This window comes from Elephantulus edwardii, unplaced genomic scaffold, assembly GCF_000299155.1.
Source record: "Elephantulus edwardii isolate Elephantulus edwardi_28Jun2011 unplaced genomic scaffold, EleEdw1.0 scaffold00002, whole genome shotgun sequence".
NCBI lineage: Eukaryota > Metazoa > Chordata > Mammalia > Macroscelidea > Macroscelididae > Elephantulus > Elephantulus edwardii.
In genome coordinates, this window is record NW_006399752.1 from 27779516 (window position 1) to 27792433 (window position 12918).

The 12918-nt window shown below is 51.8% G+C and overlaps 1 protein-coding gene across 1 annotated transcript in view; it reads right to left on the minus strand.

The window, feature by feature from the left end:
- The window catches only part of ZFYVE21 (zinc finger, FYVE domain containing 21), a 9387-nt gene extending 8880 nt beyond the window's left edge, over positions 1-507 (minus strand). Inside the window, exon 1 of the mRNA XM_006879047.1 lies at positions 370-507. Coding sequence (XP_006879109.1) covers positions 370-507 — 138 coding nt within the window. The remainder of the gene's footprint in view (positions 1-369) is intronic.
- Between the last annotated feature and the right edge of the window lie 12411 nt (positions 508-12918).

A 12918-nucleotide genomic window follows, 5' to 3' on the forward strand; every position in this document is an offset into this window, starting at 1 on the left:
GCAGTCACCCCGGGACCCCTCCCATCGGCGCAGGCACCCCGGACCCCCCTCCCCGGAGCAGTGACCCCGGGACCCTCCCCGGCGCAGGCACCCCGGACCCCCCTCCCCGGAGCAGTGACCCCGGGACCCTCCCCGGCGCAGGCACCCGGCGCGCAGCTCCGAAGGGTACACTGAGGCCCCCGGCAGCTGGTTCGAGGCACCGAGGACCCCCAGGGCGACCACCGAGGACCCCCAGGGGACCGGTCCGAGAGGGGGGCGATCTAGGACTCGTCAATTCAGGACGCATGGGAACCGCAAGCACAGGGGCCCTGTCAAGTGGGTCGGGGGTCACAGAGACCCCAGGGGCGCGGGGTCCGCGCAGCGTCGTACCTCCTTGTCTGGGACCCACTGCGGCTCCTCTAGGCCGAAGGGGCTGCTGAAGGAGAGGTGCTCGGGCACCATGCGCAGGCCGCTGGGCGAGCGCACCAGTTTCTTGGCGTCCCGGCGCGCAGCCACCCCCGAAGCCATGACGCCGCTGTCCGCCGCGGTCCGCCGCCGCGCTGCCCCTCACCCGAGGGCGTCGCCCGACTCGGGCCGCACCCGGCCCTGGCGCCCAATCACCGCGCGCGGCTCAGGGTGAGCACCAATCAGAGCCCGGAGCCCGCCCTCTGACCTCCCAACCAATCTGCACGAGGCCACCTCTACAGAAAATCACCAATCGGCGGTGAGGACCGTCCTTCTGCGGCTGAGACTTAGGATTGGCTAGGCCACCCGTGACGTTCAGAAGCCTCGTCTCTTACTGGTGCAGGCTTCACCGGCGCCCCGTGTTCATTGGAAGAGGCCGGTGAGGGGGCGGGACACTGCGAAGAGGAACCCTGGGCGCGCGGAGGTGAGTGTGGAGCAGGGATCGCGGGCCCGGGGCCCCGTGGTCAGTTGGATACTGGACTCAGGTTGTGCGTCTTGACCTGAGGCACCGGGCCGGGCACGTGGGGCAGGGGGCAGGGCGGGGACAGCGTGTCTGTGTGCAGGGCGCAGGGCTGGGTTGTGGGGCGACGGCGGGAGGGGGGTGTGGAGGGACAGCGCGAACGAGGCGGGGCAGCCCCGAGGAGTCCCCGCGGGATTCAGAGCCTCCTTGTGAGGTTCAAGGCTTGGCCTCCCCCCGCCCCGAGGGGAGATGTGGGAGGTACACTTACGTGTGCGCGCGCGCACACACAGACACACAGGGGGTCGTGCGCGTACACGCACTGGGTCACACACGTACGTGCGCACTCACACAGGGTCACACACGTGCGCACACACAGAGTCACATGCACAAACACGGGGTCACACTACACACTGGATCACACACGTACGTGCACACGCACAGGGTCACTGTACACACACGGGATCACACACGTACATGCACACGCACGGGGTCACACAGCGTGCACACACGTACGTGTACACGCACGGGGGTCACACAGCGTGCACACACTGGATACACACATACGTGCACACGCACAGGGTCACACTGTACACACACGGGATCACACGTACGTGCATACGCACGGGGTCACACTGTACACACACGGGATCACACGTACGTGCACACGCACGGGGTCACACAGCGTGCACACACTGGATCACACACATGTGCACACACACGGGGTCACACGTACGTGCACACGTACGGGGGTCACAGTGTACACACACCTATGTGCACACACGGGGTCACTATACACGCACAGGGTCACGCACGTGTGCACACACACACGGGGTCGTGCACTCAGTGTACACACATGGGATCATGCACGTACATGCACAGGGTCCTACACATACGTGCGCTTGCACACAGGGTCGTGCACATACATGCACAGAGTCATACATGAACGTGCGTACATGGGGTCACACAGTGTACACTTACATACACACAGGGTCGTGCACTTAGTGTACACATATGGGATCGTGTGCACAGACATGGGATCGTGCACTTAGTGTACACACAGGTTGTACACTCACGTGCATATACACGTGCACACCCAGGGTTGTACACACAACCCCTCCCTGGGAATGTTACTGGGGGGGGGGGGCCCTCCCAGGGCAGACGTGGAGGGAACAGTCTTCTCCAGTGGGCATTTTTGGGTGTGGTCTCGTTCCACAGTCTGCTGACCAAGTGTTAGTTTTACTGACTCGGGTTTGGAGCTCTGCTGGCCTAGTGTTAGTACTTCAGTGCCGTCACAAAGGTGTGTGATTGGAACCCACCAGCTCTTCAGCAGGAAAAGATGGGCAGTCTCCTCCTGTGCGATTTACTGCCTTAGAAGAGGCAGGCTTAGCGGAGGCCGGATTAGACAGCATGCGGCGTTGTGTTTTATTGACTGCGCTAAGGCATTTGACTGTGTGGGTCACAACCAATTATGACTGACTTTGAGAAGAATGGGATTCTCAGAACGTTGAATGTGTTCATACAAAATCCATACCTAGGCCGAGAGATGGGTTGTCCAGACAGCAGGGAACACTCTTTGGGTTCAAATGAAGCAAAGTGAGAGTCAGGGCTGTATCCTCTCTCCATTCCTATTCAACCATGAATGAATCATTCAAGAGGCCCAATTTCATGAAGAAAACGTGGCATCAGGCTCAGAGAAAGACTCAACAACCTTTGTTACACAGATGACACAACCTTGTTTGCGAAGAATGAGGAGGACTTGAAATGCTTGCTGCAGAAGATTGAAGACATCAACCTTCAATATGGATTCTACCTCAACATCAAGAAATAACCCCTTATCTCAAAGAGGCAACATTGTGATAGATGAGAAAAAGATTGAAATTGTGAATATTTTTATCTTACTTGGATTCACGATCAATAAATACCCTTGGGACCAGCAATCACGAAATCGGAAGATGTGTTGCACTGGGAAAGTCTGCAGTCAGTGACCTCTCCAGAGTGTTTGAGAGCAAGGACTTCAGGTTAGAAACTAAGGTGCACCTGATCCAAACCATGGTCTTAACCATTACTTACTACGCATCTGAAAGTTGGTTGATAAATGAGTATGACGGAAGAATTGGTCCATTTAAGTGTGTTGGTAGAGTGCTGATATCTCACATTGATGTTGTTGTTGATTGCCATCAAGTTGAGCATGACTCCCAGCGGCCCTGTGAAAACAAAAGTCCTGAAGCCTTTCTGTAACTATTGTTGTTTCTCAAAGTCCATAGAGTTTCCAGAGGCATGTTGTTTAGGAAGTGGATGGCACTCCTCCTTCCAAACCTGTCCCAAACTGGGAGCTCCACCAACACTGTTCACCATGGGAAACCATGATGGCATTTGACACCCCAGTGGCACAAGGTTCAGCATCCCAGCAACCCCAGGTTACCTCAGTACAGCAAATTGACAGAAGAGTGCTGTACCACTTAGAAGAATGTTCCCCCAATATATAACAACTGATTTTTAAATACAAAGACCCTCTTATTTTATTACACCCCTTAAAACCTTATGGCTCAGTTCTGCTCTGTCTTACACGTTCACCATGAGAGGAAACTAATTTGAGAGCAGAGGGTTTAGTTTAGTTTTGGTTTAAGAAGAGCATGAGAAGGCAGTACAAGGTGACACATAAGGCGGTTTCAACCCTTCCCGGGAAATACTGCTGCAACTGACCCATAGCTGACCCTCCAGCAGATTTTCAGAGACAGTTAATGGCACAGGGAAGACTGCCCATCTTCTGCAGAGCAGCTTCCAAAAGAACAAACAAGTCTGGCAAGGACGAAGTGTGGCCAGGGTGCTCCTTGGAATCAAGGGTGCTGTAGTCTCAGCTCATACTCGGGGCATATTGTTTTTAAAGAGGGACATTGTGCTGGGAAGGTGGCGGGTCAGCAAGTTGGATTGACATGGTGACTATAGCAGTGGGCTGGGGCGTATCAAGGTGGTGAGGGCGGCTCACAGTAGGGCCAGATCCGTCGTTCAGAGGGTCACTGAGTGGCAGCAACTCTAACAGCACATAACAGGAACAGAGTGGCCAAGGTAAGGAGTGGTGCTGCCAGCTCAGAGGCAGGTGGTCCAAATCCACCAGCTTCTGTAAGGGAGAAAGATGGGCGATTTCCAGCCCGTGGAAACCAGCTGGAGGGTTAACTGTGAGTCAGGTCCAGCTCAGGGGTGCGTAGCAACAACATTGACCGTAAGTGTGGCATGAGGCTTGAGGAAGACCCATCAGCAACCTACGTTTATGCAGATGACAAGCCTGCTTGCAGAAAGTAAAGAAAGACTTGAAGTGTTCACTGCAGAAGATCAAAGACCAAAACCATCAATATGGGTTACATCACAGCATCAAGAAAACAAATCCTCACCCCTTCACCCCCAGGTAATAGATGGCGAAAAGATTGGTGTTGCCAAGGACTTCTTTTTACTTGAGTACACAACACCTATAGTAATATCAGTCAAGAAATTTAAAACAAAACACATGGTGTTGGGGGAATCTGCTGTTCAGGGGCTCTCCAAATGGCTTTAACTTTTTAGAGCAAGAATGTCAACTTACAGACTAAAGTACGCCTGCTGCAGGCCATGGACTTTCATTAGCTTCATGTGGACCGGACAGTTGGTCAGTGGGTAAGGAGGACTGAAGAATCAATGCCTTCAAATTGTGTTGGAGAAGAGTATCAAGCATTCTGTGAACTGCCACAAAACCAAGCAGATCTGTGTTGCCCAAAGAAGGAAGGATGCGGAACTTGGTCTCTTGCATCTTGAGCGTGTTGATAGGAGAGGCCAGTCGGAAAAGATAGCAGGCTGGGAAGGAGCCGAGGAAAAGACCCCCGTGAGATGAATTTACAGGCTGTTTCAGTCGGCTTGAGCATGGCCCAGCCTGAGGAGGGTGTGGAGAGGGCGAGGGTTGGCAGTAAGTTTGATGGCACTGACCAATCACAGCGCAGGCTTCAGCCTCCCCCAGCCTTCATTGTCCACCCAGGACAGGAGAAGGAACAGCTGTGGGGTCAAAAGCCAAGGTAAAGAGCTGCGGTCAGTGAGATCCCGAGCTGTTTATCCGGATGACCACAGCGGGGCTGCTCAGAGGAACCCATCCCTCACCTGTGCTCTTCCCATTGGGGCAGCCGTGACCCAGCTGTAGGGGCACCTGCCTGCTGGGTGCTGCATTTGGGGGGAGGGGCGGCGCAGAGTGAGGGCAGAGTGTTCTGGTGGGCGGGGAGACAGGGACACGCTGGCCCTGGCTGTCATCCCAAGTCCTGTGCAGTGCCTCCTGCCCGGAGGGCCGTCCTGGTGCCTTGCTGAGGTGCTGGAACCTCACAGGTTGGCTGTGCGCTCAGCTTGGGCACCTCCTCCCCTGGGTGCAGGGCGCGGATGGGCAGCTGGGGGCTTCCAGCTGGAACAATGCCAGCCAGCTCAAGTTGTGCTGAGGGTGTGTTGTGGCTCAGAAGCTTCCAGAAGGTGTGCTAACCCTTCACAGCCCTGGTTAGTCTCCTGACCCCTCACGAGAGTGCTGGGGAACAGGGTGCAGTGTTGGCACCTGTGGCTGTGCTCCCAGGAACTCAGTCACACAGTGACATGTCCCAGTCACCCGTGCTCCCCCGTCCCTGTGTCCATCTGCCCATGAGGGACTGTGGGTTCCAGCCCTCCCATCCGCTCTGCCCAGCCCCAGAGGAGAGGGGTGCACAGCTGCATGCGGCCCCCCAGCGTGCTTGCTTATCCAGGTCCTGTGCCCAAGACCTGGCACAAAGCACCCCTCCAGCCCAAACTCAAGGGGCCCTGGTTCGCCCAGGCCACAGGCAAGTCAGACCTGTGGCTGAGCCACGTGTTCCCCCAGGTCAGGCCACGTTCCCTACTGTGGCGGAATCACAGTGCCCCTGCGCACATCAGGCCTGTGTCCCCCCACCCGCAGCTGTGCCATGTGCCGTCTCCAGCCAGGCCGCGTCCCGCACTGTGGCGGGACCACAGCCCTGCAGTCACTCTGGTCTGGCCCTTTCCGAGCTGCCTGCAGAACCACCAGCGAGTGAGGCAGCCTGTTGCTGACGTTCCAGAAACACGTGTCACTTCCTCCCAACTGAGTGTTGCTGAGAGAAGCCCTCCAACCACACCCCAGGGGTCCCCAAGCTGGGATTAAGGGACTGGTCACCCAGCGATGGGGCCGTGCTCCAGGCCCTCACCCCGAGTCTGGCTGCAGCCTCTTCTGTCCCTCAGCCTGCACTCTGGAAGGTGGGGAGGGGACTGACCAGGGTGGCTGTGGAAAGGACTGTCTGTGGCCAGTGCAAGAGGAGACACTTGGCCTCGATGTCTGGGGGCACAACCTCCCAGGCTGTCCCCAGAGACAGGTGGGGCAGGACAGGTACCCCCTTCCAGGTGCGCAGAGCAGGCCAGCCCAGTGGATGAGCAGACCACCCCCAAAAGCCAGTGCAGGGCCATCCTGACCGAGCGACGTGAAGCCAAGTCCCGTTTCCCTCTCTGCTCCCTCCAGGACCCCGGGGCCATTTCAGGAGGAATGAGTCAGATCCCACTGCAGCCAGCCCAAAGCGTGTGAACACGGACTAGCTGAAGCTCTGTCCCTGGGACAGGTAAGTCCAGGCGACTGGTAGCCTACGCTGACACACCGACCCCCCAAAGATGACACTTCCCGCAGAGAACCCCCAACGCTTGTCCTTCAAGGACAGAGGGGTCCTCAGATGTGTAAGTGTGTGCGTGGAGGCCAGCTTCTCAGTGACCACAGCACACTGGGCCCCCGTTCTTCATACATTCTCCCCTCAGCCATCCCCGCGGTGGCCACAGTCTGCACAGCACCCAGGGTGTCCAGCGTGACACAAGCTGTGCCCTCACACCCTGTCCTAGGAAGTGACCTGCTCTGAGGGTGGCCACCAAGGAATGGATGTGGAACAGCTGGACCTCAATCCCAGAATCGTTGCTGCACTTAAGAAGGGTATGTGTCCCACCCCCTCCTCGGGTCAGACCTCCCCACAACCCTGCGGCTCAGGGACCTCAGCCTGCTTGGGGCCACCTCTGCGTCCTCATGCATGTTGATGTGTGAAGAACTAGCTACCTTCATGTGGACTCTATGTGTGTCCAGAAGGAGGCCAGGCTCCCGAGGGGGGCGTCTAGTGCTGACCTGTCAGAGGTGGAACCGCAGGCCTTCCTTGTGAGGAGCCCTGGCTGGTCGAGAGGCAGGCCAAGCTCTGGGGGTGCCAGCAGGGACTCCAGGTCTGCAGGTGTTGCCGTGTGTCACTGGCTCAGTGTCCATCTGTGATGACTGGTGGGCATAGTAGAACTGACCCCTGTGGATTTCCTGGAGGGAGTTTGCAGAAGAGCGCTAGGTGGTGGTTGGTGGGTCCCTTCCCGGGGCCGCAGCGACGCCACGTCCAGCGCAAAGCACCCAGCCCTGCATCGTGCCCTCGGCAGTGCGAGCCCCAGGCCACCATCACAGCCACCAGGTCACCACCTCACGCAGGGCCAGCTTGTCTCATCACCTCCCCTGTCAGCGCAACCAAACTGTATGACGTGGGGTGTGCAAGGGCGGCCTTGCTTCAGAGGGACATTTTGGCCACAGTTCTTCCAAGACAGATTTCAGTGTCCCTCTGGCAACACGTGGTACATTCAGTAATCTCTCACCAGTTCTGACACAGAAGTGTTTCTGCTGACGTCGTATTGTCCAGTTTTTACATGTATATGAGATAAAAGACTGGCTTGGGTCTGTGCACTTGAGTTCCCCAAATGACAGCTTTGCTCCCTGACCTCTTTCTAGAGGTTCTTGGCAGCAGACCACTGTAATATGTCTTTTGATTTCTTGACTATGGCTCCCAGCCTGGTTTTAATTGCTTTTGGCCAAACATTCTTCTAGGTGGTACAGCACTGGTCTGTGCATTTCTGTACAGAGGTAACTTGTGGTTGCTGTGATGCTGAACACTGGGACACTGATGAGTCAGATATGATAATGGTTACCCACGGTGGACAGTGTTTGGTGGCGCTCCCCAATTAAATTGAAAGCAGGAGTGGCTTCCACTTCTAAAATAGCTTGCCTCTGGAAATGCTATGAACTTGGAGAAACGATAAAAGTTATACAAGTGTTCAGGTCTTTCTTTCATAAGGTCGCGATGAGTCGTCTGTGACTCAACGGCACTTAACAAAAGTTCCTGGAGGGGTTGACCATGGCCAGTGAAATCTTGGCAGATTGAGTCTTTGTGTATCAGTGTTGCTTACAGGCCTCTGTGAGGACCTGTCTGTATGGAGTTGTTGTCTAGACTGCAGGCTGTACCGCTGAGTCGGAACCCACCCACCAGACCGTCAGGGAGTTTTCAGAGACAATACATCCCATCGTCTCTGAAAGAGGAGGAGATTGTCTACTGTCCTGTGGAGCAGCTGGTGGATTCAAACCACATCCTTCAGGGCAGCACAGCTTCTTAACACTAGGCCACCAGAACTCCCTCAAGGCTGTAGTCTTATTTTTTTTTTAATGTGCTTTTTAATTTGAGTGAAAATATACAAGTCATAATCATTTTTCATTTAATCATGAGTATTTTGCTATGTAATAATAATTGCAATGAAATAATTACCATCTGACAAACCTCTTATTGAATGTTGTCTTTCCAGCTTATCTATGTATTACTTTTCCTCCTTCCTGTCCCTGGTAACTATCCGAGGGTTATTCTGTGTGTAAACTTTTCTTCTTTGAAGTTTAGGCACTTTAAAATACCTTAAAAGTTTTAAATGACCCAATTATTAGAGAAAATGAGAACTGAGACACAAACAGATTTGTACACCAATGTTCATAGAAACAGCCCAAATGTCCAACCAGAATCAGATGGATTGAGAAATTGTGGTACCTTCACATGATGAAATACTACACAGCACGCAGGAGCAATGATTTCTGGTTTTTTTTCTCCTTGTTGTGTACCGTTGAATCAGATCTGACTGGCACAGGAGAAGATTGACCCTCCTTTTCCAGCAGAGTATCTGGTGAATTTGAGCCACACACCTTCGGGATTGCAGCACAGCTTCTTACTACTAGGCTACTACCAGAGCTTCCTAGAAGCAATGATTTTGAAAATCACTACCTACTTGGGAGGGACTAGAGATCATTACGCTAAGTGAACTAACTCAGGCCCGTGCGAACAAATGTGTAAGACCATTATTGTAGAAATAGAACTAGTAAAACGTATAGAGGATTCAAGGGGGGAGGACAGGAGCAGAGGGGTGAGGGTGGGCAGGGGGTAACCACCCGGTCGCACAACTTGATGGGTACAGGGAAGGGTGGGTGAAGGAAATGGGAAAGATCCAGTATGAAAACCAGTGTATACGAACTCTGTAAGTAAACCAGTATAAAAGAAAAATTTTGTTTTAAAAACCCACAACTTTAAAAGTTTTGAGGGGAGCTCTGGTGGCCTAGTGGTATGAAGCTGCGCTGTAGTCCCAGAGGCACGTGGTTCGAATCCACCAGCTTCTCCACCAGAGAAGGAGGGGCTTCTGAAAACTGGCCTGAGGGTCAGCTGCCGTCAGTTCTGACTTGACGGTACGCAACAACACACTTTCCATAGGGTTTTACAGCAGTGATCTTACGCTATATTTGTTCAGTGTGACTGATCATTTCCTGTGGATTCATCCTTGTCAGGCAGTGTTTTGAGAATTCGTTTTCATTCTTTAGTGTTGCACAAACTGCACTACCTGCAAGTGTGAGTTCCTTCAGCCTTCCCTCTGCTGGTGGACGCCTCGTCTCCATCCCTCTGCGTGGGAATAATGCTGCATGAGCGTGGCTGTGCATGGAGTCTGTTGGTGGAGAGCTCTTTTTCCTTTGGGATATACACCTCGTGGTAGGGTTAGTCTCAAAAGGGGAGCTATTGTGGGCTAATGGTAAGAAGTTGTGCTGCCAACCTAAAGGCACGTAGTTTGAATCCTCCGTCCCCCCCATGGGAGAAAGATCCTCCCGTGTCCTTTGCTGCCTCTGAAACCCCACTGGAGGGTCAGCTAGGAGTCAGTTCCGACTTGACGGTACACAGTCGCTGATGGTTGTGAGCCTTCGTGTGTGTGTTGGTTATCTGATCGCCGTCTTTTGTGAACAATCTTTCATACCCTCTGCTTATTTTGTAATTAGATCATTTGTTTTTGCTTGTTGAGGTGTTGGAGTTTTCTATACATTTTAGATACTAGTCCCTTGTGAGCTATGTCATTGCTTTCAGAACAAGAGAACCCTGCGTAGTTCAAAATCAGGAAAGGTGCACGCCGGGGATGCATGTTGTCTCCATACCTTTTCAGTCTGTATGTAGAACAGATCATCCGGGAGGCTGGGCTCTATGAGGAGGAGTGTGGCATCAGGATTGGAGGTAGACTCATCAACAACCTGCGTTATGCAGATGACACAACCCTGCTTGCCGTAACTGAGGAGGACCTGAAGTGCTCGCTGCACAAGATCAAGGACTGCAGCCTTCAGTATGGACTGAGGCTCAATGTCAGGAAGACAAAGATTCTCGCCACTGGACCAATTGGCAGCACCATGATGGATGGAAAACTGTTGAGCTTGTTAGCAGTTCCAGCCTGTGAGCTTTAGAGCTGTTGTACAGCTACGCATCGCGGGCAGCTCGATAGCGCGTAACACCAACAGACCGTAGGTTTTCCTTTTGCTCTTTTGAAGGAGTCTTTTGATGCACCTGAGGGTTTGGTTTTTAAGAGGTCCGCTCTAGTTTTCTTCTGTTCTTACATGTTCAGTTGTGCTTGGCAGTCTGTGTGCCACACGTTAGGGCTCCTAAGTTTACCCCAATTTTTTCCATGATAAGTTTAATGATTTTAGATTTTACACCTATATCTATCTTGAGTTTTTTTAATTGGTGGAGGTATATTATATCTTTTTTCCGTTTTCTGCAAATGTTGTTATTGTTGGGTGCCATTGAGGCAGTTCCTGATGTAGTGACCCTGTGGACAGCAGCTCTGAAACTTGCTGAGCCCGGCTCACCGTCTCTGACATTCACTGTTTCGGTCCATCCCATCCTGGCCTTCTCTCCTTCATATGTCCCTTCCAAGCATGACGTCTTCTCCAAAAACTGGTCCTTCCTCGTAACATGTCCAAAGTCATTGAGACAGAGCCTCAAAATCCTTGCCTCCAAAGAGCAAACTGGTTTCACCCTCCCCAGGACAGACATGTTTGCTCTCTTCACAGTCCATGATATGTTCAAGACCCTTCTCCAGCACCACATCTCAAAGGCATTGATTCTTCTTCTGTCATCCTTAGTCATTGTCCACCCCTCTGATGAATAGCAAGCAACTGTGAAGACCATGGCCTGGATCAGGTACACCTTAGTCTCCAGACTTACAGCGTTACTCTTTAGTGCTCTGGAGAAGTCCCTGATAGCAGATATTCCCAATTCATCTTTTGATTTCCTGGCTGCTGGTTTCAAGAGTGTTGATTGTGGGGCCAAGCAAGAGGAAAATGTTAAAACCTCAATCCTTTCTCCGTCTATCATGATACTGCCTATTGGCCAGGGGGTGAAGATCTTTGTTTTCTTGGTGTTGAGATATTATCCATATTGAAGGCTGCAGCCCATTAACCTGCAGCAAACACTTCAAGTCCTTATTCTGGCAGCCAAGGTTGTGTTATGTGTGTAACAGGTTGCAGATGAGTCTTCCGATGGACGTCCGTGTTGGCCCGCACCATCGTTAAAGAGAGCCTGCCTTACCCCACCTGACGGGTTTGTCCTGTTGCTGAGAGCTCAGGTGGCCATCAGAGGATGGCTGTGTCTCCGGGCCCTCCGTTCTGTCCCTCTGCCCTGTCCCTGTCTCTGTGCCCCCACCAAGCTGTACAGATTTGTGTGGCCGCAGCGCAGATGTGGGGTCAGGATGTGGGAGCCTCCAACTCCCGTTTTCCCCGGTGTGCTCCTCTGCGGCCTTTTCCTTCTGTGTAAAGCTGTCGGTTACTTTTTCATTTCTTTGAAGAATGGAATTGGGATTATACTGATACTTTAGTAATATTGCCTTTTTCCTGATGTTAAGTGTTCTGATTCAGAGCGCGTAGCATATGCTTCCTGTTTGGGTTTCTTATATCTGTGTTTTGAAGTTTTCTTTGGATAGGTCGTTTGTATCTTTAGTTAGATTTATTGCAGTGCATTTTAAATTGTGGTGGCTACTGCTACTAGTCTGCTCTTTTCTGTAGAATGCTTGTCTGTCAGACACTATTATATATATTTAAAAATTGAGACAGACTAGGAAGAAGGATTAGCCATCCACTTCCGAAATTACAGGCCTTCGAAAACCCTATGTACAACAGAGCACACTTAGACTATCATTTGGACTAACAGACATGGCAGTTGGAACTGAGAGAAATGGAAACACAGAGAAAGAGGAACAGCTATAAGGAGAGACTGGTGATTAGAACATGGAATGTGAGAAACATGAATGTAGGAAAATTGGACACTGTTAAAAAAGAAATGGAACGCATAAATATTGACATACTAGGTATTGGTGAAATGAGATGGCTTGGCATGGGACATTTTGAATCAGACAACCATATGATTTACTATGCCGGGGATGAAAAGGTGAGAAAAAATGGGGTTGGTTTCGTAATTCTGAAATACAGTGTGGTGAGCGACAGGATAATATCCATATTCATACAAGGAAGTCCAGTGAATACCACTATCATTCAAATATATGCTCCAACAACTAGAGCCAAAGAGGAGGAAATAGAAGATTTCTACCAATGTTTGCTGTCAGAAATTGATCAAACATGCAATCAAGATGCATTAATAATAATGGGAGACTGGAATGCAAAAGTTGGGAAAAGGGAAGAAAGATCAGTAGCTGGAAAACACGGGCTTGGAGAGAGAAATGAGGCCGGAAATAGAATGATAGAGTTCTGCACATTCAAAGATTTATTCATTGCAAATACCTTTTATAAACGCAGGCTATACACATGGATCTCACCTCATGGTATGCATAGGAATCAAATAGATTACATCTGTGGAAAGACTTGGTGGAGAAGCTCAATATCAGCAGTGAAA